Below are 25,515 nucleotides of genomic sequence, written 5' to 3' on the forward strand. Positions count from 1 at the left end.
AGCCACGCCCACCCCTGAACCACGCCCACCCCGTTCTATACTTGCAGCTACATCTTACTTGAGCCACGCCCACTTGTGCTTTCTGCCCACCAGGTAGCCACACCTCCTGTTCTTTGAGCCACGCCCCGTTTTGAGCCACGCCCCTACCATCAGTCCCCTCCCCTCTGATCTATGCCCCCCCTGTAGGTGTACCGCCTACTATCTTAGCCACGCCCAGTTCCGAGCCACACCCACCCTGTTCTATGCCTCACCAGGAAGCTGCATCAGCTTTAGCCACGCCCCACATTTGAGCCACACCCTCCTCAAGCCACACCCACAACCAGCTCGGGCTCCTCCACTACTTTTGCCCTGCTTCTCCATCTAGCCTCACCCCTACCACTGAGCCCTGCATGCAACCTCCTGAAGGTGTCTTCCTGTCTGTTACTTTGTGCATTCAGGAGCCAAGCTCCCTGGAATGAATTCTGTCACCTCTTTTTCTGTCTGTGTGACCCATAGGCAAGTCATTCACCCTCTCTGAGCTTTAGTTATGAAAAAATGTGTACAGGTTACTGCGACCTGCCACCCAGCAGGTGCCTGGTGAAGGTCCCCATCGCTGGTCCCCCTGTGTGTGCTGTGGGTGTGGGGGAGTCTGGGCTCCGAACTGCCTGATTCTCTGTCCTCTGCTAGGAGGAAAAGAAGCGAGAGAGGCATCCGGGGCAGTGACCTGTCTTATCAGGCTCTGGAGCCCTGGGTTGGGAGAGTCTGGCAGCTGGGCCTCAGTTCTCATGGAGGAAATGCTAAATATTTACAATTGCTGCGCTGGGTTGGGGGTGGGGGGTTCTCAGCCCTCTCCCTCCTTCTCTCTTACCCGCCTCAGCCATTCCCCAGCTCAGAGGTCCTCCTGGACCCTCCGCTCTTCCTGGGACTTCCTGTGTCTGCAGAGAACCTCGCTGGATCATGGCGGGTCTCGGTGGTGAGAGGTGAGGGAGAGGGGCCCAGGAGGAGGTGGGGGGCAGATCCCTGATCCTGGCAGGCCGCGTGAGTTTGAATGTGGCAGCATCTGGGGCTGATGGGCGAGTTCCAAGTGTCGGGAAGCATAGACAGGGGGGCTGCGCATAGTGGTGCATGCCTGTAGCCACAGCCACACCATCCGGAGGCAGAGGCAAGAGGATCTTGAGTTCCAGGACTGTCTGGGGGGGGGGGTTCCCATCGTGAGACCCCTCCATCTCAAATATAAAAAGTTGAACTCTTCCGTGGCTTGTGGGAGGCCCTGCGTCCCATCCGTCAGCATTTGCCTGGGAAGGCAGAGCCAAGCGGACCAGGCCAACACGGGCACCAGAAGGTTCTGAGCAGAGGGGTGTGCGGGGCCTTAGAGGTGCTCACAGGCCGCCGGGCGGCTATGGCGGTGGTGGGGACTAGGCCGAGGCTGAGGTCAGAAGGTTGGAAACCAGGGAGGCATCAGCTGTAAGGAGATCCGGATGGCGCCTGGAGCAAGGGAGAGAGAGAGGGAGGGGTGGGGGTGGGGGAAGAGGGGGGGATGGGGTCTAACCAGGAAGGGGGTCTGGGGGGGGTTAGATCTGCTGGGGCAAGAAGATGGCAGAAGCCAGGGGGGGGTCACGCCTCTCAGCTGCTCCCAGGACACTGGGATCTGAGAGGATCCCGGTTCGAAGCCAGCCCGGGCAGGAAAATCCAATGAACCACCAGTAAAAGACGGGAGAGCCGTGGTTCAAGTGGGGGGGAGCAAAAGAGCTCGGGGACCAGCGCCCAGGTCCTGAGTTCGAGCCCCAGCACTGACACCTCCCCCCCAAGCTTGATGAATGAATTTAGCCCCGGGCAGCCAGAGGACTAAAAGACCAGGGCAGGGTCCTGGGGAGGCGCCTCACCAGTGCATCCCTCCGTGGGAGCAGATGGGGGGGCTGCCGGCGGATATCGGGGTACCACCCCCTCCTCCCTCTCTGCCTGCAGGCTGGCCGTGTGCACGCTCCTCCGGCTGCAGCTGCTGCTCGCGCTGGGCGCGTGGTGCGCGCGGGCGAGCGCCCCGCGCTGCAGCTACACCTTCGTGCTGCCCGCGCACAAGTTCACGGGCGCCGTGTGCTGGAGCGGAGGCCCCGCCCCCGCGCGCCCGACGGCCGAGGCCGCCAACGCCAGCGAGCTGGCCGCGCTGCGCGTGCGCCTGGGGCGCCACGAGGAGCAGCTGCGCGAGCTGCAGCGATTGGCCGCCGCCGACGGCGCCGTGGCCGGCGAGGTGCGCGCGCTGCGCAAGGAGAGCCGCGGCCTGAGCGCGCGCCTGGGCCAACTGCGCGCGCAGCTGCAGGACGAGGCGGCGCCGGGGGCGGGGCCGACGGCGTCGGGGGCGGAGCCCGGGGCGGAGCCTGCCGCCGCGCTGGAGCTGCTCGGCCAGCGCGTGCTCAATGCCTCGGCCGAGGCGCAGCGGGCCGCCGCCCGCTTCCACCTGCTGGACGCCCGCTTCCGGGAGCTGGCCCAGCTGGTGAGCCGGCAGAGCGGCCTCATCGCCCGCCTGGAGCGCCTGTGCCCCGCGGGCGCCGCCGGGCAGCAGCAGGTAATCGCCTGGAGCCATTATCCGCAATTCCAAAACCCGAAAGAGATGTAAATACATAAATGTAAATATGTACTGTCTGCACTCATATGTGCGGACATGGTGTATGTAATGTAGAGTACATCCAAACATACTATATAATACGTAAATACGCAAGTACATATATAACCATATGTAACTAATATGTAAGTACATGTAATATATAACATATAATATATAAATACAGCATATGTAAATATATATGTACATATGTAATACTATATGGTATAAACATAGTATACAATATATAATATATGAATATATCAATATAGCATATGTGGTATATAGTGTAATTATATGAATATAGTATATGTAAAATATAGTATATATAAATACATAAACACATATATAAATATATGGTATATATAAATAGTATATAGTATGTACATAGTATATATAAATATGTATTTATATAGTATATAGAAACTTATAAATACATATATAACTATGTGAATATAGTACATATTACATATAATGCAATAACATGTAAATATATATAAATAAATATATATATATATGAGCAGGTATTGAGAGTCTTCCCCACTTGATGTAAATATTCAGGCAAATTATTATCACCACCACAGAAAGTCCAAGAAGTGTCTCTTTGTGCCTTGTTAAGCAGCGTTGTGGAACTCAAGGCCTCTGCGTACTTACTTGCCGGGCTTTGCTCAGTTTGTGGGTAGAAAGGAACACCAGTCAAGATTTTAATGGTGCTCTGCCGCTGGAGCCACACCTCCAGCCCTGCTTTTTGCTGGTTACTTTGGAGGTGGGATTTTTTTTTTTCTTTTCCTTTTTTTTTTTTTTTTTGCTGGTCCTGGGGCTTGAACTCTGGGCCTGGGCACTGTCCCTCAGCTCTTCAGCTCAAGGCTGGTGCTCTACCACTTGAGCCACAGCGCCACTTCTGGTTTTCTGGTGGTTTATTGGAGATGAGTCTCATGGACTTTCCTGCCCGGGCTGGCTTTGAACCGCGATCCTCAGATCTCAGCCTCATGAGTAACTAGGATGACAGGCGCGCCTATTCTGTAACACGATCCTCAGATCTCAGCCTCATGAGTAACTAGGATGACAGGCGTGAGCCACGGGCACCCGACAGGATTTTTTTCTTTTCTATTCTGTAACACAATCCTCCAGATCTCAGCTTCCTGACCGGGAGTGTTAGCCAGCTGAGCCTGGCCTCCCAGGTTTTTGGGGTTCCCCTTTCTTCCTGCAGTGCCAGGGCTGGAACCTAGCACCTGGAATATGCTAGGCCACTGTTCTACCACACAGCCGCACCTCAGCCCTGTTCCTAACTTTCGGGTTCGAGATTGTTGTGCTGTTGGTCCTTACTTACGTTAAGGAGTAGGTGAGGGAGAAGTTGGTAAGTTAATACTCAACGCTGGGTGTGTTCTCCTAGTATTCCTATTTGAAGAGAGGGAAACTGAGGCAGAGGCCAGTTAAGCTCTGAGCACCAGATCAGGCCTGTTAGTTCAGGGCCCCCGAAACGCAGCCTCTGGCACCGAGGCAGATTCCGGCACGTCTGGCTTTCTTCCTTACCCCAGGTCCTGCCGCCACCCCTGGTGCCTGTGGTACCCCTGAGTCTCGTGGGCAGTGCCAATAACCCCAGCAGGAGAGAAGACAGTCTGAGACTGCAGGGACCCCCAGCCTCTCCCATGCCCGCAGGGAACCCTGCTGCCCCCACCAAACCAGCAGGTAAGATGGGGCGGGGGGAGTTGGGGAGTGTCGAGACTACTGGGAGATTCCTAGACTTCACTGTGGGTAGGAAGAAATGGAAGTCCGAATTTTAAGGGGAGGTTCCACTCATCATGAGAGGATCTGAGGAAATGAGCCTCTTATTTTGATGGGGGGGACAAAAAGCTGGCACTCTTATTCTGATAAAAAGGGGGGAAAAACAGACCAGGCTGGTAATACAGCACAGTGGTGGAGCGCCTGTACACAAGGCTTTGGCTCCATCTTCATTACCACATATGCGCGTGCGCACACACACACACACACACACACACACACACACACACACACACACACACACACACACAGCTAAGCTTTGTGTGTCTACACCAGTACTGGGGTTTGAACTCAGGCCCTTGCACTCACTTGGCTTTTTTCCACCAGCTGGCACTTTATCTCTTGGGCCATACCTCTGGATCCAGCTTTTGTTTTTGCTGTTAAATGGGTTTTTTTCCTGTTTGGGCTAGTTTCAAATTTTGATCCTCAGATCTCAAGAGTCTTGAATAGCTAGGACTTCAGGTGAGTGGTACAAGTCACCCAACAAAGATCAGACTTGTTTCTAGGGTGTGAATAGTTTAAAAAAAGAAAAGAATTCCAGGAGTCAATCATATTTTGGCGAGGGCACAGAAGATTTAGGACTGCTACTCTGGTGAGTTGGTTCAGACTTCTACTCTGGTAAGGAGACCACAGATGTCGTTTGAGAATCCCAGACTTCCTATTTGCCCTGGTGAGAGAAGAGAGACTGGAAGATCTTCCTTAGGTTAGGAAATGGCTGCTGGTGCTCTTATGTAGGGTGAGGGATGTGGAGAGACAGTACACTTATTTGGGTGAGGGGATCAATACATCCTGAAATCTAATCCCAACAAGGGAATGGTTGGTCCCGGTGTCCTGACATACCCCCAACTGTGTCCATAGGTCCCTGGCGTGATTGCGCAGAGGCCCACGAGGCCGGACACAGGCAGAGCAGAGTGTACGAGCTCCGGCCGGGCCGCCACGGGTTTGCAGCCTGGTGTGAGCAGCAGCTGGAGGGTGGCGGGTGGACGGTGATCCAGCGCCGGCAAGATGGCTCCGTCAACTTCTTCACTACGTGGCAGCACTACAAGGTGGGCTTTGGGCAGCCTGATGGGGAATACTGGCTGGGCCTCGAACCCATCTATCAGCTGACCAGCCGCGGGGACCACGAGCTCCTGGTGCTGCTGGAGGACTGGGGGGGGCGTGGGGCCCGCGCCCACTACGACAGCTTCTCCCTGGAACCCGAGAGCGACCACTACCGCCTGCGGCTGGGCCAGTACCGGGGCGATGCCGGAGACTCGCTTTCCTGGCACAATGACAAACCCTTCAGCACCGTGGATAGGGACCGAGACTCCTATTCTGGTAAGGAGGACTTTTATTCTGGTGGGAGGACAGGGGAGGTGGGGCTTACTCTGGTGGGGGAAAATGAAGAGCAGTGGAGAGCCAGGGACCTTTTAAGATGAAGGACAGGGAGTCCAGATTCCTTGAGAGTCAAGACTGGAATCCTGAGCTGTGGAGGCCTGGGGTGGTGGCTTGGGGGTCTTACACAGGTGTATATGTTCAATCACCTTGTTACACACTGCCCGCCCCCAGCCCAGAATCTTATTCTAGGAAGTGGTGAAAAAAGTATGTATTTTAAGCTGGGTGCTGGCGGCTCACACCGGTCAGCTTAGCTACTCAGGAGGCTGAGATCTGAGGATCACGGTTTGAAACCAGCCTGGGTAGGAAAGTCCCTCAGACTCCTATCTCCAACGGACCACCAGAAAACCGGAAGTGGTGCTGTGGCTCAAGTGGTAGAGTTCTAGCCTTGAGCAAAAAAAAAAGCTCAGGGCCAGTTCTCAGGCCCTGAGTTCAAGCCCCACCTCGGGGGTTGGAGTATCCATAGCTACATATCTATATATTCATATAGTGCGTGTGAGTACTTTGAGTTTGAACTCAGTATCTGGACGCTGTTCCGAAGGTTTTTTCCCCCCCTCAAGGCTAGCTCTCTAGGAAGTGGTGAGTTTAATTTCCCTAACGAACAGTGGAAGACTCCCCTACCCTACTCCACAGAAAAGGTGGGAAGAGGGCATGACTCAGGTGAAGATAGGGAAAATGAAAGCTGGTACTCTGAAGGAAAACGTGGGCCATGAGGGCTTTTATTTTGGTGAGGAGATGGAGGGAAACCAGGCTTCATCAGGTTGCAAACTGGGGGGAGGGAAGGAGGGGAATGGGGGGAGGTCGGGCTAAAGAAAGCCTTTGCCCCCATGAAAGTGCTAGGAAGCAGACTTTTATTCTGGTGGGGGAACACGGCCTCTCTCTGCCCCTCCAGGTAACTGTGCCCTGTACCAGCGTGGGGGCTGGTGGTACCACGCGTGCGCTCACTCCAACCTCAACGGCGTGTGGCACCGGGGCGGCCACTACCGGAGCCGCTACCAGGACGGGGTGTACTGGGCCGAGTTCCGAGGAGGGGCGTACTCTCTGAAGAAGGCTGCCATGCTCATCCGGCCTGTCAGGCCGTGACGCGTGTTCTGGGGGGTGACTGTGTGTGTGGTGGGGGGACACGTCCCCCCTCAATCCTGATCAACCTGGCCACCTTTCCTTTTGTGTGAGTTAGCAAAAAGGAAAAAAAAAAAAAAAGAGAGAAGAAAACCCACCAAAAATAAAAGGGGGGGCCGGGGCCCCCCCAGGCTCAGAAGGTCCCAGCGGGTCCCCATGGGGGGCTGAGCGCAGATCTGTCTTTATAGAGAGAGAAAGAACAAAAAATACCCACAGGAGGAGCGCGGCGGGTGTGTGCGGGCCGGGTCACGCCCGGGCGCCCCCCTCCTCCTCGTCCTCCTCCTCCTCGTCCTCCTCCTCCTTCAGGTCCTCCAGGATGAGGTTGTCCAGGTCGTCCAGCAGGCCGCCCTGGCTCAGGCAGGTGGCCACGGTGGAGCCGCTGCTGACGTGCGGGGCGCTGGGGTGCAGGACTTTGGGCAGATGGTTCTGTTTGCGGCTCTTGGGGTGCGCGCACGACGTCCCGGGCACGTGGGGCTCTGGGGAGCACGAGGCGGGGGTCAGGGCCGCGCAGGCCGGGAGGCCCGGGTCCCGGCCGCCATCCCGGCTGCCCCGGAGCCTGCGATCTGAGGGTCGGGTTCGAGGCCGGCCCGGGCCGGAGCCTTGGGAGACTCGGATCTCCAGGGAGCCTCGCACAGCCAGAAGCGGCGCGGGGCTGGGGCGGCGCGCTCGCCCGGCAGGCAGCAGCCCGGGACGGCGCCGGGGGCTGGGGCGGCGCGCTCCCCCGGCAGGCAGCAGCCCGGGGACGGTGCGGGGCTGGGGCGGCGCGCTCCCCCGGCAGGCAGCAGCCCGGGGACGGTGCGGGGCTGGGGCGGCGCGCTCGCCCGGCGGGCAGCAGCCCGGGACGGCGCGGGGCCGAGCTCACACCCGAGCTCACACCGGAGCCCGCACCCGCGCTCACACCCGCGCTCACACCCGAGCCACAAGCGAGCTCACTCACACCCGAGCTCACACCCGCGCTCACACCCGAGCTCACTCACACCCGAGCTCACACCCGCGCTCACACCCGAGCTCACTCACACCCGAGCCACACCCGAGCTCAGCGCGCTCGCCTGGCAGGCAGCAGCCCAGGGACGGCGCCAGGCCGAGCTCACACCCGCGTTCACACCCGAGCTCACACCCGCGTTCACACCCGAGCTCACACCCGAGCTCACTCATACCCCAGCTCACACCCCAGCTCACACCCGAGCTCACTCACACCCGAGCTCATACCCGAGCTCACACCCGCGCTCAGCGCGCTCGCCTGGCAGGCAGCAGCCCAAGGACGGCGCCAGGCCGAGCTCACACCCGAGCTCACACCCGAGCTCACTCACACCCGAGCTCACTCACACCCGAGCTCCCTCACACCCCAGCTCACACCCGCGCTCACACCCGCGCTCACACCCGAGCTCCCTCACACCCGAGCTCACACCCACAAACATGGGGCAGGCGCGAAGCGGGGAGCCAGGCCCGGCCTGCTGCGCAGTGAACTTCAGCAGGGACACGACGCCGTCTTTTCTTTTGGTTTGGTTTTTGGTCAGTCGTGGGCCTGAACTCTGGGCCTGGCGCCGCCTCAGCTCCTCAGCTCAAGGCCGGCGCTACCAGAGCCACCTTCCCAGCCCTGAGACACAGGATCCCCAGCGGGGACCGCAGCAGGCCCGCCCCTCCCGGCCTCCCCACCCTCCCCTCCCCTTCCAGGGCCTGGCCTCCTCCCCACCCTCCCCTCCCGGGCTGGCCTCCTCCCCACCCTCCCCTCCCGGCCTCCCCACCCTCCCCTTCCCGGGCCTGGCCTCCCCCCCAGCCTCGTCTCCCCTCCCCACCCTCCCCACCCTCCCCTCCCAGCCTCCCCACCCTCCCCTCCCGGGCTGGCCTCCTCCCCACCCTCCCCTCCCGGCCTCCCCACCCTCCCCTTCCAGGGCCTGGCCTCCCTCCCCACCCTCCCCTCCCCTCCCGGGCCTCATCTCCCCTCCCCACCCTCCCCTCCCGGGCCTGGCCTCCCCTCCCCAGGCCTCCACAGCCCCCCCCCCCCGCACCCCTTCCCCTGGCCTCCCCACCCTCACCTCTCCAGCCTGGCTTTCCTTCCCTGGGCCTCCGCTCCCCAGCCTCCCCGAGGCCAGCCTCCCCTCCTGGCCCTCCGCTCCCCAGACCCGGCCTCCCTTCCCCTCCCCGGCCTCCGCTCCCCAGCCTCCCCTCCCTGGCCTCCCCCCTCCAGCCTGGCTTTCCTTCCCTGAGCCTCCCCTCCCCGGCCTCCCTGGCCTCCCCTCCCCTGCTCCCCGGACCTCCCCTCCCCGGCCTCCCTTCCCCTCCCCGGACCTCCCCTCCCCGGGCCTCCCCTCCCCGGCCTCTCACCTCTCCGGTTGTAGCAGTCCGCCGCCGAGCAGGAGTGCGTGTGCGAGCTCCGCCGGTCCATGTTCCGGTCCCAGCGCGGGGGTAGGATCCGCGTTGGATACACGGGGAAGCCACACCCGTAGCAGGGGGACGGGGACCCCATTTGTGCCCAGCCCCTGGGGGGCGGGCAGGGCGGTGAGGGCCGAGGGGGCGGGCGGGCGCGGGGCGGGGCGGGAGGGCGGGGCCGGGCGGTGGGCGGGGCCGGGCGGTGGGCGGGGCTCGGGTGGGCGGGGGCCGCGCCCTCACCGGAAGTTGTGCCGACACTTGGGACAGTGGAACTCGGCCAGGCCCCACATCTTGTCGGGTGGCACCGGATCGTAGCGCTTGCGACACTTCCGGCATCTGGAGACCTGGGTGGGGGTCGGGGGTCCTGCTGGGACTGCCCGCCCCCACCTTCCGTAAAGATAGACACCCCCCTCGGGCTGCGCCCCACTCCCTGCCAAGAACGAGCTAGACACTGATCCGAAGCACAGACTGGTCGGGGTTCAGAGGCCAGATTGGGGGGCGTGGGTGTCAGGTGTGATTTCTGACCATCAAAGGCCAGGGCACCGAGTTTGGCTTCTCAAATAAGTGGAAGGCACATGCAGCCGAGGGTCAGGGGTCAGGGGTCGTGTGTGCCTGGTCAGGTCAGGCAGGGGTGTGTGCTGAGGAGGGGTGGGGGTGGGGACTGAAGGTCAGCCTTGGAGCAGGACTTGGTGTTTGCGAGGCAGCACTGGGCGCTGGCCTTGTTTGCCGTTTCTTTTTCTTTGACCCCTGGCCAGCTATACTCGTGGATTCACCCGCACACCTGGGGTTATACAGGAGTGAGATGCCACACTGGGCTCACTGGTTGCCATGGGGTCTCTTGAATTTTCTTCCCCCAAGCTGGCCTGCGCCCTGACACCTTCCCAAATGGCTCATCCCCCAGAGGTGTCAGGCTGGGAGCTGTCACCTCCTTGCGCTGGGGTACGCGTCGCCACCAAACATCATCACAGGAGGAGCAGGCGAACTGCCGGTCCACGGCGGGGATGAGGTCGTCCTGGGCGCGCTGGAACATGCGCAGATTGGCTTCCGTCAGCGGCAAGAGGGACGTGGCCACTGCCTGCGGGAAGGGGAGGGGGGGATGAGGGGGGGCCACCCCCTCAATCCACCACACATCCCCCTTTCTGTGTTGGCACTCTGGCCAGCCCAGCACCAATACCCACACACCTGGATGTCCCGGTCCTGCTTCATGTCCTCTGGTGGGTCCTGGGGGCAGAGAATGTGGAGTCAGCTTGTGTGTGTGTGTGCGCGCGTGTGCCAGGGCTGGGACTTGAACTTAAGGCCCAGGCAACTGTCCCTGAGCTTTGTTTTTGTTTTGCTCAAGACTGGTACTCAAGGCTGGTCAAGTGGACCCACATTTGCCTGTTCACTGGAGATAAGCACCGCTCAGGTGGCCAGCCTGGGCTGGCTTTGAACTGTGATCCTTGGATCTCAGCCTCCTGAGTAGTTACAGGCGTGAGCCACAGAGGCTGGCTTGGAGATGGTTTTCTGATCTGTTCCCCAAAAGGATCCTCTGCAAGGAAGGCCGGAGGGGCTCCCAATTGGGGAGACGGGGCCCTAGCTAGCTCCCTCTGAAAATGATGAACCCCAAACCACCAGGAGCTCCCCCCTTCTCCCAAAGTACAGGACTTGCTTCTGAGTCAGGTGTTTGACGCCAGCCGTCCAAACAGCCTGAGAGGTGGGCACCAGGTACCCCCATTTCTGAATCTGAGATCTCCCTGATGTTGGGCAGCTGCACCCCATTTTCCCCGCCGGCCAAGCCCACATGCCATCTGTATGTGACACAACGCAATCAGGCTGACCAGGTTCCAATCCCAGCTCTGATCACCTCTTGCCTCAGGAAGTGACCTGGGCCTCAGTTTCCCAGTCTGCAGAATGGGAAGAAGAGACCACATGAATGTGTTTTGGGGTCGAAACCAGTTTACCCAGAGTCCCGGCAAACTGTGACAGTGCTCAGTCAATGCTTTCTTTGGTCCTTTTTGTGTGTGCTAGTACTGGGGCTTGAACTCAGGACCTCAATCTCTCGTTTGGATTTTTTTTTATCCCCACGCAAGGCTGGCACTCTACCGCTTGAGCCACAGTTCCACTTCTGACTTTTTTTTGCTGGTTCGTTAGATGTAAGAGTCTCACACTCTCCTATGCAGCCTGGCTTTGAACTGTGATCCTCAGATCTCAGTCTCCTGAGTAGCTAGGATTATAGATGTGAGCACTGGAGCCCAGTCTATTTTTACAGTCTTATTCTAACACATACTTGATCATATTCTTTATTTTTATTTTTGTCCATCTTGGGGCTTGAACTCAGGGCCTGGGCGCTGTCCCTAAAGTCTTTTGCTCCAGACTATATATCACTCTTAACACTTTGAGCCACAGCTCCACATCGGATTGGAGATAAACGTCTCTCAGAGACTTTTCTGTCCCGATTAGCTTCAAACCATGATCCTCAGATCTCAACTTCCTGAGTAGCTAGGATTACAGGTGAGAGCCAACAAGCGTCTGGCTATACTATTTAATTATTAACTGCGGTGAGCTTTTCAGGCAGGCTAAATCCAGTTTACCAACCACCAAAGTGGTTCTCGGAGTCCCCCCTAGCCTGGGTGGAAAGCGATCTTCAAAAGCCATTCTGGTTTCCTTTCTTCCCGCCTTAGTTCAATCAGCACAGTAATGAGCACCTACTGTTTGCAGGCCCCTCACGCTGGGAGCAGATGGAAAGGTTAAAGAGCGAGGAGGTCGGCTGATCAGCTGCGGACAGGTGGGCCGGAGGGCGGGCAGTGCCCTCGGGGTCCGTGGCTGGCCGGGGCGCCCTCTGCCCTTGCGCCCCTTCCCCCCCTTCTTTACGCAGAGGGGTCAGGTTACCTGGGCATCCAGGTCCTTACTCAGTTCCTGTCCATCTTTCTGCTTCACACCTGGGGGGAAGAAGTGAAGGGCTCTAGAAGGGTGCGGAGGAGTTGGAAGGTAGGGGGGGGCCTCTTCCTTACCCCCCACTTCCTCCAAAGCCACGCCCCCTAGGGATGGAGGGGTGTGTGTGTTGGGGGGGTCCCCTGCAGGGCTCACCGTAGACGATGGAGCGTCCCACACCCGTATGATCACTTCCAAATTTCTTCATCAAAGCCCCCGCCTTTTGGGGGGACACCTTGCCATGAAACTTCTCCCGCAGGCGCCTGACGCTCTTCTCCAACTGCGGGGGGGGGGGGAGCAGGCGGGGGTGGGGGGCTGGGGGAGGGGCGAGGCCGCCCCGCCCGCGCCCCGACGGCTGGGACGCGACTCTCAGGCTTGCTGGGGTCCCCCTCCCCCCCTTCCTACCCCTGCACGGCATTTCCTGGAAAAAGCCAAAGTCTTCCGGCTGGGCATGGGGGGGAGGGCGCGGAGTGGGGGGGCGACCCCGGCCTCCGGGGGTGCGGGGGGGTCCGAGGAGGGAGGGGGCACCTCGACCACGCGCGCCCCGCTCTTCCTCGGGGAGGGGGGCAGGGGTCCCCCGAGGCCGCGGGACGGGGCTGGTGTTTTCCGGGGGAGGCCGCGGGGTGCGCGCCGCGGGGGCGGGGGCGGCGCGGCGCGCGGGGCCCGGCGCGGGCGGGGTGCGGGGCGCGGGGTCCCCCCTCCCGGCCCCAGCTCTGCCTACCTCCACCCCGTCCTGAGCCATGGTGCGGGCCCGGGTCCGGCCGCGCCCTCGGAGCGCCGCGCCGCGCAGCTGGGGCGGGCCCGGCCCCGGCTCCGCCCGCCCGCCCGCGGCTCCGCCCGCCCGCCCGCGGCCCCTTTCGCTTTCGTTTCCTGGGGTGCAGAGAGAGAGAGACCGGGGAGGGGGAGACGGGGCGCCCGGCGCTGCCCGGCCCCGGGGATGCGGGGTCCGCGCCCTGCGGCGGCGGGGCGCGCGCGGCTCGGGCGCCGAGCCGTCACGTGACCCCCGCGTCCCGCGTGGGGGCGGGGCCGCCCGGCGACGCCGCGGCCGGGGCGCGCGACCCCCCCTTTCCCACGCGTGGGAACGGCCCCCGACACTCCGGCGCGGCCCCGCCCCCGCTCCCGCTGCCCGCCCCAGGCCCGGCCCCGCCCCCGCGCGCGGCCGCGCCCCCGCTCCCACTGCCCGCCCCAGGCCCGGCCCCGCCTCCGCGCGCGGCCCCGCCCCCGCTCCCACTGCCCGCCCCAGGCCCGGCCCCGCCCCCGCTGCCCGCCCCCGCGCGCGGCCGCGCCCCCGCTCCCACTGCCCGCCCCAGGCCCGGCCCCGCCCCCGCGCGCGGCCCCGCCCCCGCTCCCACTGCCCGCCCCAGGCCCGGCCCCGCCCCCGCGCGGCCCCGCCCCCGCGCGCGGCCCCGCCCCCGCTCCCACTGCCCGCCCCAGGCCCGGCCCCGCCCCTGCGCGCGGCCCCGCCCCCAGCCCCCACTGCCCGCCCCAGGCCCGGCCCCGCCCCCGCGCGCGGCCCCGCCCCCAGCCCCCACTGCCCGCCCCAGGCCCGGCCCCGCCCCCGCGCGCGGCCCCGCCCCCAGCCCCCACTGCCCGCCCCCGCGCGCGGCCCCGCCCCCAGGCCTGGCCCCGCCCCCGGGTCCGCCCCCACTGCCCGCCCCCACGCGCTGCCTGCCCCACTGCCCCCCCTCCCCCGCTCGAGGCCCCGCCTCCGGCCCCGCCCCCGCTGCCCCGCCCCCGAAAGGCCCCGCCCCGCCCCCATCCCATTCAGGCTCTGAGCCCCTCACCAGGACTGCCGCGCCTCAGTTTACCGCCCTGTAAAATGGGGCTGGCCAGGATCAGGAACTCCCCTCCACCCCGTGGCTGGGATCCTGTGCTCCTTAGTTAATTTCGTTCTCTTTGGCGGGGGGGGGGGGGGGGGGGGGGTGTCCCGGGGCTGGAACTCAGGGCCCGAGCGCTGTCCCTCTGGAGTTTGTTTTTCCCCTTTCTGAAGGCCTGGCGCTCTACCACTTGAGCCACAGCTCCACTTTTGACTCTTCGCTGCCTAATTGGAAAGAAGGAGTCCGATCCGGGCCGGTTTCAAACCACGATCCTCAGATCGCGGCCTCCTGAGTAGCTGGGAAGACCGACGGACAGACAGACATGGGGCACCCAGCCCAGCTGCGAATCGATTCTTCATGGTTATGGGGCCTGCGCAGCTCAGGCAGACCGGGGTGCTGGCGATGATGGAGAAGAGGCAACGCTCCGAATTCTGGGGATCAGCAGACGATGGCCAGCCTGGGGGGGGCACAGCTGGAGATGGCTTCTTGGAGACAAGGAGGAGGTTTGTGCAGAGGCCCTGGGGTCTGAGGTTTTAGTGGGGTGCATAGAGGGTGGAAGGACGCAGGAGAGACTCTGGGGGCTTGGGACAGAGCATTGCAGCTGGAGCCCTGTGGCTGATGGGTCTCTGTAAGAGGGGACGGGCTGCACCCCACCCCCCAATGCTGTCCCTTCTCCCGGTCACGACAACCAAAAAAAAATGTCTCCAGACATTGCTAATGCCGGCTGTTGTGGCCAAATCCACTGAGGAAAAAGAATCTAATCTTCTTTCCTCCAATGTTGTACCCCTATCAATTAAAAAACAACAACAAAACAAACACCCAAACCCTAAAGTCCCATTCCCAGATAATTTGAAAGCTATATTCAAAATGATGGTGTCCATATACTATAGATGCTCTTCAGAAAAAAAAAAAATTGAAAACAGATCCAAGCACGGTGGTGCATGCCTGTAATCCCTGAACTCAGGAGACTGAGACAGCAAGAATACATTACCATATGTACCCAATAATGGAACTGGTCAATCATTATTGGGTTGAATACCCAATAAAAAGAAAAATAATCTGTAGAAGAGACATCGATAAGCCTGTTTATTGCTACACTATTCAAAATTGCCAACAGATGCTCATTCAACTTCAGGCTCCATGAACAGATGAATGGATTAAGAAAATGGAAACCACATACACAGGGGAATACTACTCAGCCAGGAAAAGGCAAAAATCCTCTTGTTTGCAACCAGCTGGACAAGACTGGAGTGGTAACTAGATCAAGTGAAATAAACCCAGCCCCAAAAGCCAAAAAAGTGTAGGGTCTCACTTATTTGTAGAAGTTAAGAATGTTAATCCCCTAGGTGCTGGTGCCTCATGCTTGTTACTTAGGAGGCTGAGATCTGAGGATTGTGGTTCAAAGCCAGCCTGGTTTTTTCTTTCTTATTTTTGGTTGTTCATGGGACTTGAACTCAGGACCCTGGGCACTGTTCCTGAGCTCTTTTGCTCGAGTCTAATAGTGCTCTACCACTTTGAGCCACAGTGCCACTTCCTCCATGAAGAAGACTCTTATCTTCAATTACCCAGCCTAAAATAAAAAAATGGAGCTGTGGCTCAGATGGTAGAGTTCTAGTCTTGAGCACAAAAGCTCAGGGACAGAACCCAGACCCTGAATTCAAGCCTCAGTACTGGTGTGTGCATGCGTGTAGACACAAAAACACGTACATGTGTACATACACACACACATACTGAGAAGTTCTGCTCAGTGAAGTAAAGAGTAGTGAAAGGGACAGGAAGTCCTGTAGTATGATTGGGAAAGTGTAAGGGGGGAAGGAGGTAATCAATGCCGAAGAGGTCAGCAGAGAGGATCAAGTAATAGAGCACCTGCTTAGCAATTATGAGTCCCTGCATTCAGACCTCAGCACTATTTTTTTGTTGTTGTTGTTGGTTGTGGGGCTTGAACTCTGGGCCTGGGCGCTGTCCCTCAGCTCTTGAGTTGAAGGCTAGTGCTCTACCACTAGAGCCACAGCGCCACTTCCGTTTTTCTGGTGGTTAATTGGAGACCAGAGACTCATAGACTTTCCTGCCCGGGCTGGCTTTGAACCATGATCCTCAGATCGCAGCCTCCTGTGTAGCTAGGATTATAGGTGAGAGCCACTGGCCCCTGGCTGAATAATAACTTTTAAAATTAACAAAAATAAATAAGCTTGGCATAATGGCACATAGCTAGAATGCCTGTATGTAGGAGGCTGAGGCAGGAGGATCATGGCTTGATACACTGCCAGATGTTGCCTTAACAACATCTGCCCTTACAATCAATAATAAATAGAAATACAACAGGGCCGAGCGCGTGGCTCAGTGGTAAAATGCTTGCCTAGCATGCAAGAGTCCCTGGCTTGAATCTCCCAATACTGGGGAAGAAAAATTTAAAAAAATTACAGCTAAAAGGATCAATGATATATAATGCCAAATGTCAGTGTAATATATAATATTATAAATTTCTATCTTTATTATATATCTTTTTGTTGTTGTTGGTGGTCTTGGAGCTTGAACTCTGGCCTGGATGCTGTCCCTCAGCTCTTCAGCTCAAGGGGAGCACTCTACCGCTTGAGCCACAGCGCCACTTCTGGTTTCCTGGTGGTTCATTGGAGATCAGAGGCTCAGGGACTTTCCTGCCCGGGCTGGCTTTGAACCCTGATCCTCAGATCTCAGCCTCCTGAGTAGCTAGGATGACAGGTGTGCGCCACCAGCACCCAGCTTCACCTGTTTTTATAAGGAGCTGTGGAATGGAGTAAATGCAGTCACCAGCAAGAAAGGTGGCCGATAACACTTCAGTATGACTGAGTTACAGATGGAATCTATTTGATCCATCTTTTCGTTATTTTGTGATGAGTAAATAAGCAACAGAAAAGGGGCTGAAGGCCGTGGTTCAGGTAGTAGTGCACCTGCCTGGCAAATACAAGGTCCTGAGATCAGTTCCTAGCACTGCAGAACAAACAAACAAACAAATACAAGACAGAAAGAAAGGTAAACAAGATGTTTAGGTCAGTGGTAAAGTACTTGTTTAGCATGAGGACCTTGTTTCTATCCTCAGCACTGCAACGTAAATGTATATGTATTGCATAGAATGTATATTATTAAGGTTGATAACATGCAGACATGTATTCATATACACATTCATGTCTATGAAACACAGATTGGCGTGTGCATGAGCGCCTAGCGGTGTTAGTAAAGTACTGCTGAACCAACCCTTCCTTTCCTCCCTCTTCTCTCTCCTCCGTCCTTCCCTCTCTCCTCCTCCTTTAAAGTTGGGTTTGAATTCTTGGTACTATAGATAAGCCACGCCCAAGGGTCACGAGCCACGCCCCCACAAGCCACGCCCCCGACTCGAAGTCGCTGCCCGGCATCGGGCCGCGCCCCCAGCCCCAGCTTTTGGGCTGTGTAAACCTCCACCCTCACCTTTATTGTCTCGACTGCATATTCCCCCCCCCTTTTTTTTTTGAAAGGACAATAACACGGGTGAACCTCTGGGAACAGATCGGAGATGACAGCCGAGACGCTGAGAAGCGCGCTGGGTTTGCTGGTTACAGAACGTCCCCTCAGAGCCCAGACGTCTGAGGAACGTTCCTTGCAGGACAGAACGCAATTGTTCCAGCTTCGTGAAATCAGTTGCTGCATTCTATTTTTTCCAGGAATACAGGTCTGTGCGAAAGTAAACAAACCTATTTAAGGTCTGGGATTCAATGAACCGGGAAAATTGCAATGTCCCAAATAAATACTCTGGGTGGCTGTGTGGCTCAGCGGTGGGGGCGTGGCTCAGCCGTAGAGGGCGTGGTTAAGAGTCCTAGACTTGGCTCAGCAATAGAGGCTAGCTTAGCAGTAGGGGCGTGGCTAAGAAGTGGGCGTGGCTCAGCAGTAAGCGGAATGGCTTGCCAGTACAATCATAGCTTAGCGGCAGGGGCGTGGCTTAGCATGGAGGTGTGGTCCAGCCGTGGGCCTGGCTCAATGGTGGGGGCGTGGCTCAGATGTAAGGGCGGGGCTAAGCAGTAGCGGGCTTGGCTTAGCAGTAGGGGCATGGCTCTGAGGGGGGGCACTGGAGGCGTGGCTTAGAAGTGGGGGCGTGGCTCACTGGTAGAGCTGCAGCCTAGCAAGCAGGATGCCCTGGGTTCAACCCCCAGTAACACCAAAGTAAATAACTAAATAAAGGCGTGTAATTGGTAGAGGGGCAGTGAGTGCAAAGGTTCCTGGTGTAGGACTCAACTTGGGTGCTGGAAAGGCACAAAGGAGGCCAATGAGAGTTCTGATCAGAACTGTGTAAGAAAGTGACAGGTCCTTGAGCTGAAGAGCTGAGGGACAGCGCCCAGGCCCAGAGTTCAGACCCCACGACTGGACCCCCCCCCAAAAAAAAAAAGAAAAAAAAAAAGAAAGTGACAGGTATCCGGGTAGGTTGTTTGTTCACGGGCCCCTGCTGAAAGTTGGAGCAGGAACAAATGTCCAGAGTTGGGGGTCTACTATGCTGTGTTATTCTGTATCTTTTATCTGAAGATGAACCCAAGAGCCTTGCCTTCTGGAAGACTCCTTTCCAGAGATCTTAGGGTCTCAGGACTCACAGCCATGGTTTCCTATGTATTCTGAGAATTCCTTCAGCTGCTTCACCAAGTTTTCTTTGCCCATGTTCCCTTTCTGTTTGCCCAGGACACAGGAAGAACTGTGGACAGGAGACAGGTAAGTGGGTGAGGAGAGCCTGGTATCTATGGCGCTGGGGGACCTCCCCTCCGTGTCCCTCTGCCCTGCTTGGTGGCCTGCTTGGAGTGTTCACAAGTTTAAGTCCTTCTCTGGTCTTCTAGTCTCTCATTCTGGAGATTAAAGGGGGGAAAATAAGTAAATATAAAAATGTCCCTTTCTCAGACTCTTTAGTGCCCTCTGTTGGAAAACAGAGGTAATATTAAATATTCACATAGAAGCCTGACACCAGTGGCTCACTCCTATAATCCTACCTACCCAGGAGGCTGAAATCTGAGGATCAAGGTTCAAAGCCAGCCCGGGAAGGAAAGTCCATGAGACTGTTACCTCCAATTAATCACAGAGAAAGCCAGAAGTGGCTCTGTGGCTCAAGTGGTACAGTGTTAGCCTTGAGCAAAAGAGCTCAGGGACAGCGCCCAGGCCCAGAATTAAAGCCCCAGGACTGGAAAAAAAAATCTGGAAATGGAGCTGTGGCTCAAATGGTGTAGCGCGAACACTAAGGGGAAAAGCTAAGAGACAGAACCCAGGCCCTGAGTTCAAGCCCCAGTAGTGACCAAAATGAATGAATGAATATTTAAATAAATAAATGCCCATGTAGTCTTGTGAATGAGATTTCCTGGAGTTAGTTGTGCAGTGCATAACTGAGATAAGGCACTTATTCTTATAACCCCAGGATGTCTGTCACGGGCAGGGGGCATAGAAGACACATTGCTCCAAGGGCACAATACTGCCCATCCATGGAAGAGACTCAGTGTGAGAGGATACTACACTATGATCCCCCCCAAGGGGAGGCCCCCCTACCATCCCATCACATATCAGTCTTGATGATGGCTTGGAGATACGTGCTGTAGTGGCTGGAGGAGTATAAGGCCTCCAATGTTTTCAGCTGGTAAGTGGGCTTCCCCTCCCTCTGTTCCCTCTCCCCCACTCCAGAGTCCACACCTGCCCCACTGGCAGCCACCGGGAGTGCTTTTTGTCTCTTTGCTTCCTGCCTCAGGGTTGGGCACTGCTCTACAATGTCAGGAAGCAGGTTGCTTTTGTAGCTGTCTCTGCAGCTCTTGTCTGTGTCCACTGCCCTTTACTCCACGCCTGGCCGGAGGCCCTGGGGGCTCTAGGCCTGTCTTTTTTTGTCTGTACTCTCTCTCTCTCTCTCTCTCTCTCTCTCTCTCTCTCTCTCTCTCTCTCTGTGATAGGATCTCCCTATGTAGCCTAGATTTGCCTGGAACCTGCGATCCTCCTGGATCTTGAACCTCCTGCCTCAGCCTCCCGGTGTTGGGCTCCCATTATCGTGGGCTGGACTTGTCTCCTTCTCTCATCTTTGGTAGGACCTCAGAGTTTTCCACCATCTCTGTCCTGGCCTTTCTGTCCATGTTCAGCCTCGAGGACAGCCAAGAGATGGCCAAGATCTCTTGGACCCCGAGCCTGGCCTCCCCCTCTCCCTCCCTCCCAGCCCTGTGGTCTGACCCCACTCATGACACATCTGCAGATGTCTTTGTGGCAGGCCTTTCACAGGGAAGATCACTCGCTGGGCAAGTTGTGGAAGGTGCTGAACCTGGGGGCTGTGGGGCAGAGTGCCCAGGACTGGCTGGGCACAGCCTTCCTGGAGCTGGCTGCTCTCCTGGTCCCACCCCCAACAGGCCCCACCATTCAGACTCTGGCCCTGCCCCTTTATGGCCCCGCCCCTAACAAGCTCCATCTCTCCAGGCTCTACCTTTTGACTCTAATCCCGCCCCTCTACTGGCCCCGCCTCCAGAAGGCTCCACCCCTCCAGACTATTCCTATCCCTTTCCTGGTCCCATGCCTCTATATCGCCCCGCCTACCAGGCTTTGGCCAAGCCCCTTCCTGGCTCCACCCCCTATCAGGCTCCTCCTTCGTGGACTCTGACCCCTTTTCCTGTCCCTGTACTCACCCTGCCCGGCCCAGGCACCCTTGGCAGGCCCCACCTCTTTGGAAGCTCCGCCCCTCTTGTCCTGCTCCATACGCCAGGAGGCCAAGTTCAATCTCCATTGGTTCTGCAGTTTCCTGGCCACGCCCACTTAGGATCAGGAAGGCCACGCCCTGTATGAGCATCCAGGTCCAGCCACCGCCCTGTCCCCTGGTCTCAGGCCTCTGTGCGCCCAGACCTTGGCTCACAAGGCTCCTAGATGTCCGGTGGCCAGGGTGGCCTGAAGGAACTCAGCCTGAAGCATCCTATGGAGGGTGGGCGAGGGGGAGTTAGAGAGAGAGAGAGAAATATCCAAAATCAGCACCACGGACAGCAGCACCAGTCCCTTCAGCACCACGGACAGCGCCCTGCCCCTGGGGCCCTAGGCTCCATTGCTCACCTGAGTGGACCCCAAGCCTCCCCACAAGCTGAGCCTCCGCTGAGCCATGGCCTCTCTGCATCAGCGCATGGGCCCGGCCTCCACCACGGGCAGGGAGGCCAGCTCGCCCCTGGCCAGTGGGTTTTGTGTAGGAGACACCGCAGGAGCTCTTCCTTCTCGTTATCCTCCGCTCCCCAGCCCCGTTTCTCTGTCAGGCGCTTTGTGCTGCATAGACTTTATAGGAAGTATCTTTGCAAAGGTGGACAGCTCGAAATCACGCACGGAAGCCAAGGTGCAGGCACGGGTCTGTGGTCCCAGATCTCTGGAGGGAGGCTACAGGATCATGAGTTCTAGATCAGCCTGAGCTAAGGAGAGACTGACTCAAAAACGACAAAACAAACCCCCTAGCACTGGGCACCAGTGGCTCATGTTTGTAATCCTGGCTACTGTGGAGGATGAGATCTGAGGATCACAGTTCAAAGCCAACCTGGGGAGGAAAGCCTGTGCGACTCTCTTTTTTTTGCCAGTCCTGGGGCTTGAACTCAGGGCCTGGACATTGTCCCTGAGCTTCTTTTGCTCAAAGCTAACACTCTACCACTTGAACCACAGCACCACTTCTGATTTTTTCTGTGTATATGGTACTGAGGAATCGAACCTAGGGCTTCATGCATGCTAGGCAAGCACTCTACCACTGAGCCAACTTCCCAGCCCTTTGTGACTTTTATCTCCAGTAAATTACTCAAAAAAAAAAAAAAAAGAAAGAAAAGCCAGAAGGGGCATTTTGCTCAAGTGGTAGAGCACTAGCTTTGGAGCACAAAGAGGTTCAAGGACAGCACTCAGGCCCTGAGTTCAAGCCCCAGAACTGACAGAAAATCAAACCAAACAAACAAAATAAACAGCCTAAAGGACAAGACTCAGGGGGCTGGGAAGTTGGCTCAGTGGTAGAGCGCTTGCCTTGCATGCATGAGGCCCTGGGTTCGATTCCTCAGCACCACATAAGCAAAAAGAAAAAAGCCGGAAGTGGCGCTGTGGCTCAAGTGGTAGAGTGCTAGCCTTGAGCTGAAGAGCTGAGGGACAGTGCCCAGGACAGTTCAGGCCCCATGACCGGACCCAAAAAACAAACAAACAAACAAACAAAAGGACAAGACTCAGAAGCTTTTAGACATGGGGTGTTGAGGGGTCAAGCAGTCCTTCCAATCTACGATAAGCAGGTTTTCCTTCCTGCTTCACTGTTCTTCACGGCTTTTGGAGGACAGAGAAGATGGGATGTGGGGTCTTGGTGGGCCTGGGAAGCTGAGACTGCCTGTAACCAGATCCTCATCGCCCTCTACCACACCTCACCAAGCTCTCTCCATGAGGAAATGCCCAGGGCCTTTCACATCTGGAATCCCTCCCTCCCTCCCTTCCTCCCTTCCCTCCTTTCCTCCTTTCTCCCTTCCTAATTTCCTTCCTTCCTTCTTATTTTCTTTCTTTTTCTCCCACCCTTCTTTTATTCCTCCTTTTTTTTTTTTGGCCTGTCCTGGGGCTTGAACACAGGGCCTGGGCACTGCCCCTGAGCTTCTTTTTTTGGGGGGGGGTTCCAGTCGTGGGGCCTGAACTCTGGGCCTGGGCGCTGTCCCTCAGCTCTTCAGCTCAAGGCTAGTGCTCTACCACTTGAGCCACAGCACCACTTCCTGCTTTTTTTCTTTTTGCTTATGTGGTGCTGGGGAATCGAACCCAGGGCCTCATGCATGCAAGGCAAGCGCTCTACTACTGAGCCACCTTCCCAGACCCTTCCCCTGAGCTTCTTTTGCTCAAGGCCTGCACTCTAACACTTGAGCCACAGCACCACTTTCAGTTTTTGAGTGGTTAATTGGAGACCAGAGTCTCACAGACTTTCCTGCACTGGCTGGCTTTGAACGGCGATCCTCAGATCTCAGCCTCCTGAGTAGCTAGGATGACAGGCGTGAGCCACCGGCGCCTGGCTCTTTTCCTTTCTTTTTTCCCTCCTTCCTTCTTTATTCTTCCCTCCTTCCTTTTCTTCCTTCTAAAGGCCAGTTGAATCCAATGATACCTGCAAAGCTCTAAGAGTCCACATCCACTGTGGGAATCTCAAGAGGAAGAAGTACCAGGGTTCAGTGCACCGGCGGCTCATGCCTGCAAACCTAGCTACTCAGGAGGCTGAGATCTGAGGATCAAGGTGCAAAGCCAGCCTGGGCAGGAAAGTCCCTAGACTCTTATCTCCAATAAACCATTAGAAAGCCGGAAGTGGTGCTGTGGCTGAAGCTGTAGAGCACTCGCCTTGAGCTGAAGAGCTGAGGGACAGCACCCAGGCCCAGAGTTCAAGCCCCACGACCGACCACCCCCCAAAAAAAAAACGTAGACCACTGGCCTGGCGCTGGTGGCTCATGCCTGTCATCCTAGCTACTCAGGAGGCTGAGATCTGAGGATCGCGGTTCAAAGCCAGCCCGGGCAGGAAAGTCCATGAGACTCTTATCTCCAATGAACTACCAGAAAACCAGAAGTGGTGCTGTGGCTCAAGCAGTAGAGGGCCAGCCTTGAGCTGAAGAACTGAGGGACAGCGCCCCGCCCCAGAGTTCAAGCCCCAAGACTGACAAAAAACAAAACAAAATAAAAAAAACAGCAAAAAATCGAGCACCATATTCCCTTTGGTGGCCTCACATTTTCCTCTTGCTTTCCTCTCCATCTCTCTCTGGAATGAGAACCCCTAAATATGATCACTTTGCTAGAACTTTCCTTTTCTTGGTAGTATTGGGGCTTGAACCCAGGACCTATTGTCTACTATACATTTTTTTTTGCCAGTCTGGGGGCTTGAACTCAGGGCCTGCACACTGTCCCTGAGCTTCTTTTGGTCAAAGCTAGCACTCTACCACTTGAGCCACAGTGCCACTTCCAGTTTTTTTTCTGTTTCTGTGGTACTGGGGAATCAAACCTTGGGGTTCATGCATGCTAGGCAAACATCTCTACCACTAAGCCACATTCCAGGCCTGGTCCATTTCCCTTGACCTGTGCCGATCTAATTAAATCTAACATGAAGGAGTAAGAGGGATCCCCAATTATCTAATGAGAAGCAGTGGGGAGGCTGCTCCTCCAAGCAGGGGGCTTGTGGATACAGGTGTCCCCAAGACTCCCATGAATCTACAGGGAATCTTTTCCTGAGGGAACCCCATATCTCCTGGCAGAGAGACACATGATCCCTGGTACTGATATATGGGCTGGGCACTGGTGGCTCACACCTGTCATCCTAGCTACTCAGGAGGCTGAGAGCTGAGGATCATGGTTTGCAGCCAGCCTGGGCAGAATAGTCTGTGAGACTCCTATCTCCAGTGATCCACCAAAAAGTCAGAAGTGGAGTGTTGTGGCTCAAGTGGTAGAGCACTGAACAAAAAAGCTCCTGGACAGCCCTTGGGATTGGTGGGTAGGGACAAGCAGAAAGCAGCCCCTGGCTCCTAGTTGGATGGCATGTTCCCTGCCCTCGGGAGAGTTGTTCCAGCAGGGCCAGAGCTGGTGTTTCTTCCCCTTTCCCAATTCTCCATGTGAGAAGCCACGTGGCTCTCAGACCTCTGGGGGCCCCTCATCTGCCCAGCTGGCAGCCTGCAGAGACATCCAGGGCTGCTTCCCTCTGTCTTCAGGCATAGCAGCACCCAGCTTTCCCTTTGCTTGCATCTGCTTGATAAGTGTTGTTTGTTTGTTTTGGTCAGTTGTGGGGCTTGAACTCACGGCCTGGGTGCTGTCCCTGAGCTCTTCAGCTCAAGGCTAGCACTCTACCACTTTGAGCCACAGCGGCACTTTCTGGTGGTTCATTGGAGATAAGAGTCTCATGGACTTTCCTGCCCAGGCTGGCTTTAAATCATGATCCTCAGATCTCAGCCTCCTGAATAGGCTAGGATTATAGGTGTGAGCCACCAGCACCCAGCTTCCCTGAGCTTTTTGACTCAAGGTTATTGCTTTACCACTTGAGCGACATCTTCATTTCTGGCTTAGTGTTTGGTGGTTCATTTGAGGTAAGAGTCTCACAGACTTTTCTGCCCTGTCTGGCTTTGAACTGGGATCCTCAGTTCCCAGCTTCCTGAGTAGCCCGGATTACAGGCGTGAGCCAAGAGTACCTGGACAGACAAAACTCTTTTAAAATTTTTTGGGTCAATTTGCAAATAAGGAAGACAGAAGAGGCTAGGAATGTGGCTTAGTGGTAGAGAGCTTGCTTAGCATGCATAAAGCCCTGGGTTCCATTCCTCAGTACCACAAACACAGAAAAAGCCAAAATGGCGCTGTGGCTTAAGTGATAGACTACTAGCCTTGAGCAAAAGAAGCACAGGGACAGCGCCCAGGCCCTGAGTTCAAACCCCAGGACTGGCAAAAACAACAACAACAACAGAAAAACCCAAAAACCAGGAGAGCTGGGTGCTGGTGGCACACACCTGTCATCCTAGCTACTCAGGCTGAGAGCTGAGGTCCATGGTTCAAAACCAGCCCAGGCAGGAAGGACTACAAGACCGTTATCTCTAGTGACCTACCAGAAAAACCAGAAGTGATGCTGTG

General features: G+C 57.0%; 2 protein-coding genes across 2 annotated transcripts; one reads left to right on the plus strand and one right to left on the minus strand.

Annotated features, from left to right (window-relative positions):
- Window positions 1-885: 885 nt before the first annotated feature.
- On the plus strand, window positions 886-6,814 carry Angptl6 (angiopoietin like 6). Its single transcript, XM_070002314.1, has 5 exons — window positions 886-959; window positions 1,945-2,539; window positions 4,114-4,264; window positions 5,216-5,674; window positions 6,624-6,814. The coding sequence occupies exons 1-5, from the start codon at window positions 937-939 to the stop codon at window positions 6,812-6,814; spliced, it is 1,419 nt and encodes a 472-aa protein (XP_069858415.1). The 5' UTR covers window positions 886-936.
- Shfl (shiftless antiviral inhibitor of ribosomal frameshifting) lies at window positions 6,428-12,963 on the minus strand. Its single transcript, XM_070002316.1, has 8 exons — window positions 12,852-12,963; window positions 12,287-12,410; window positions 12,089-12,138; window positions 10,403-10,441; window positions 10,146-10,295; window positions 9,461-9,564; window positions 9,176-9,330; window positions 6,428-7,326 (listed from the first exon to the last, which is right to left on the minus strand). The coding sequence occupies exons 1-8, from the start codon at window positions 12,870-12,872 to the stop codon at window positions 7,097-7,099; spliced, it is 873 nt and encodes a 290-aa protein (XP_069858417.1). The 5' UTR covers window positions 12,873-12,963; the 3' UTR covers window positions 6,428-7,096.
- Window positions 12,964-25,515: the final 12,552 nt, after the last annotated feature.

This window comes from Dipodomys merriami, unplaced genomic scaffold (genome assembly GCF_024711535.1).
Source record: "Dipodomys merriami isolate MVZ:Mamm:240054 unplaced genomic scaffold, mDipMer1.0.p SCAF_6, whole genome shotgun sequence".
NCBI lineage: Eukaryota > Metazoa > Chordata > Mammalia > Rodentia > Heteromyidae > Dipodomys > Dipodomys merriami.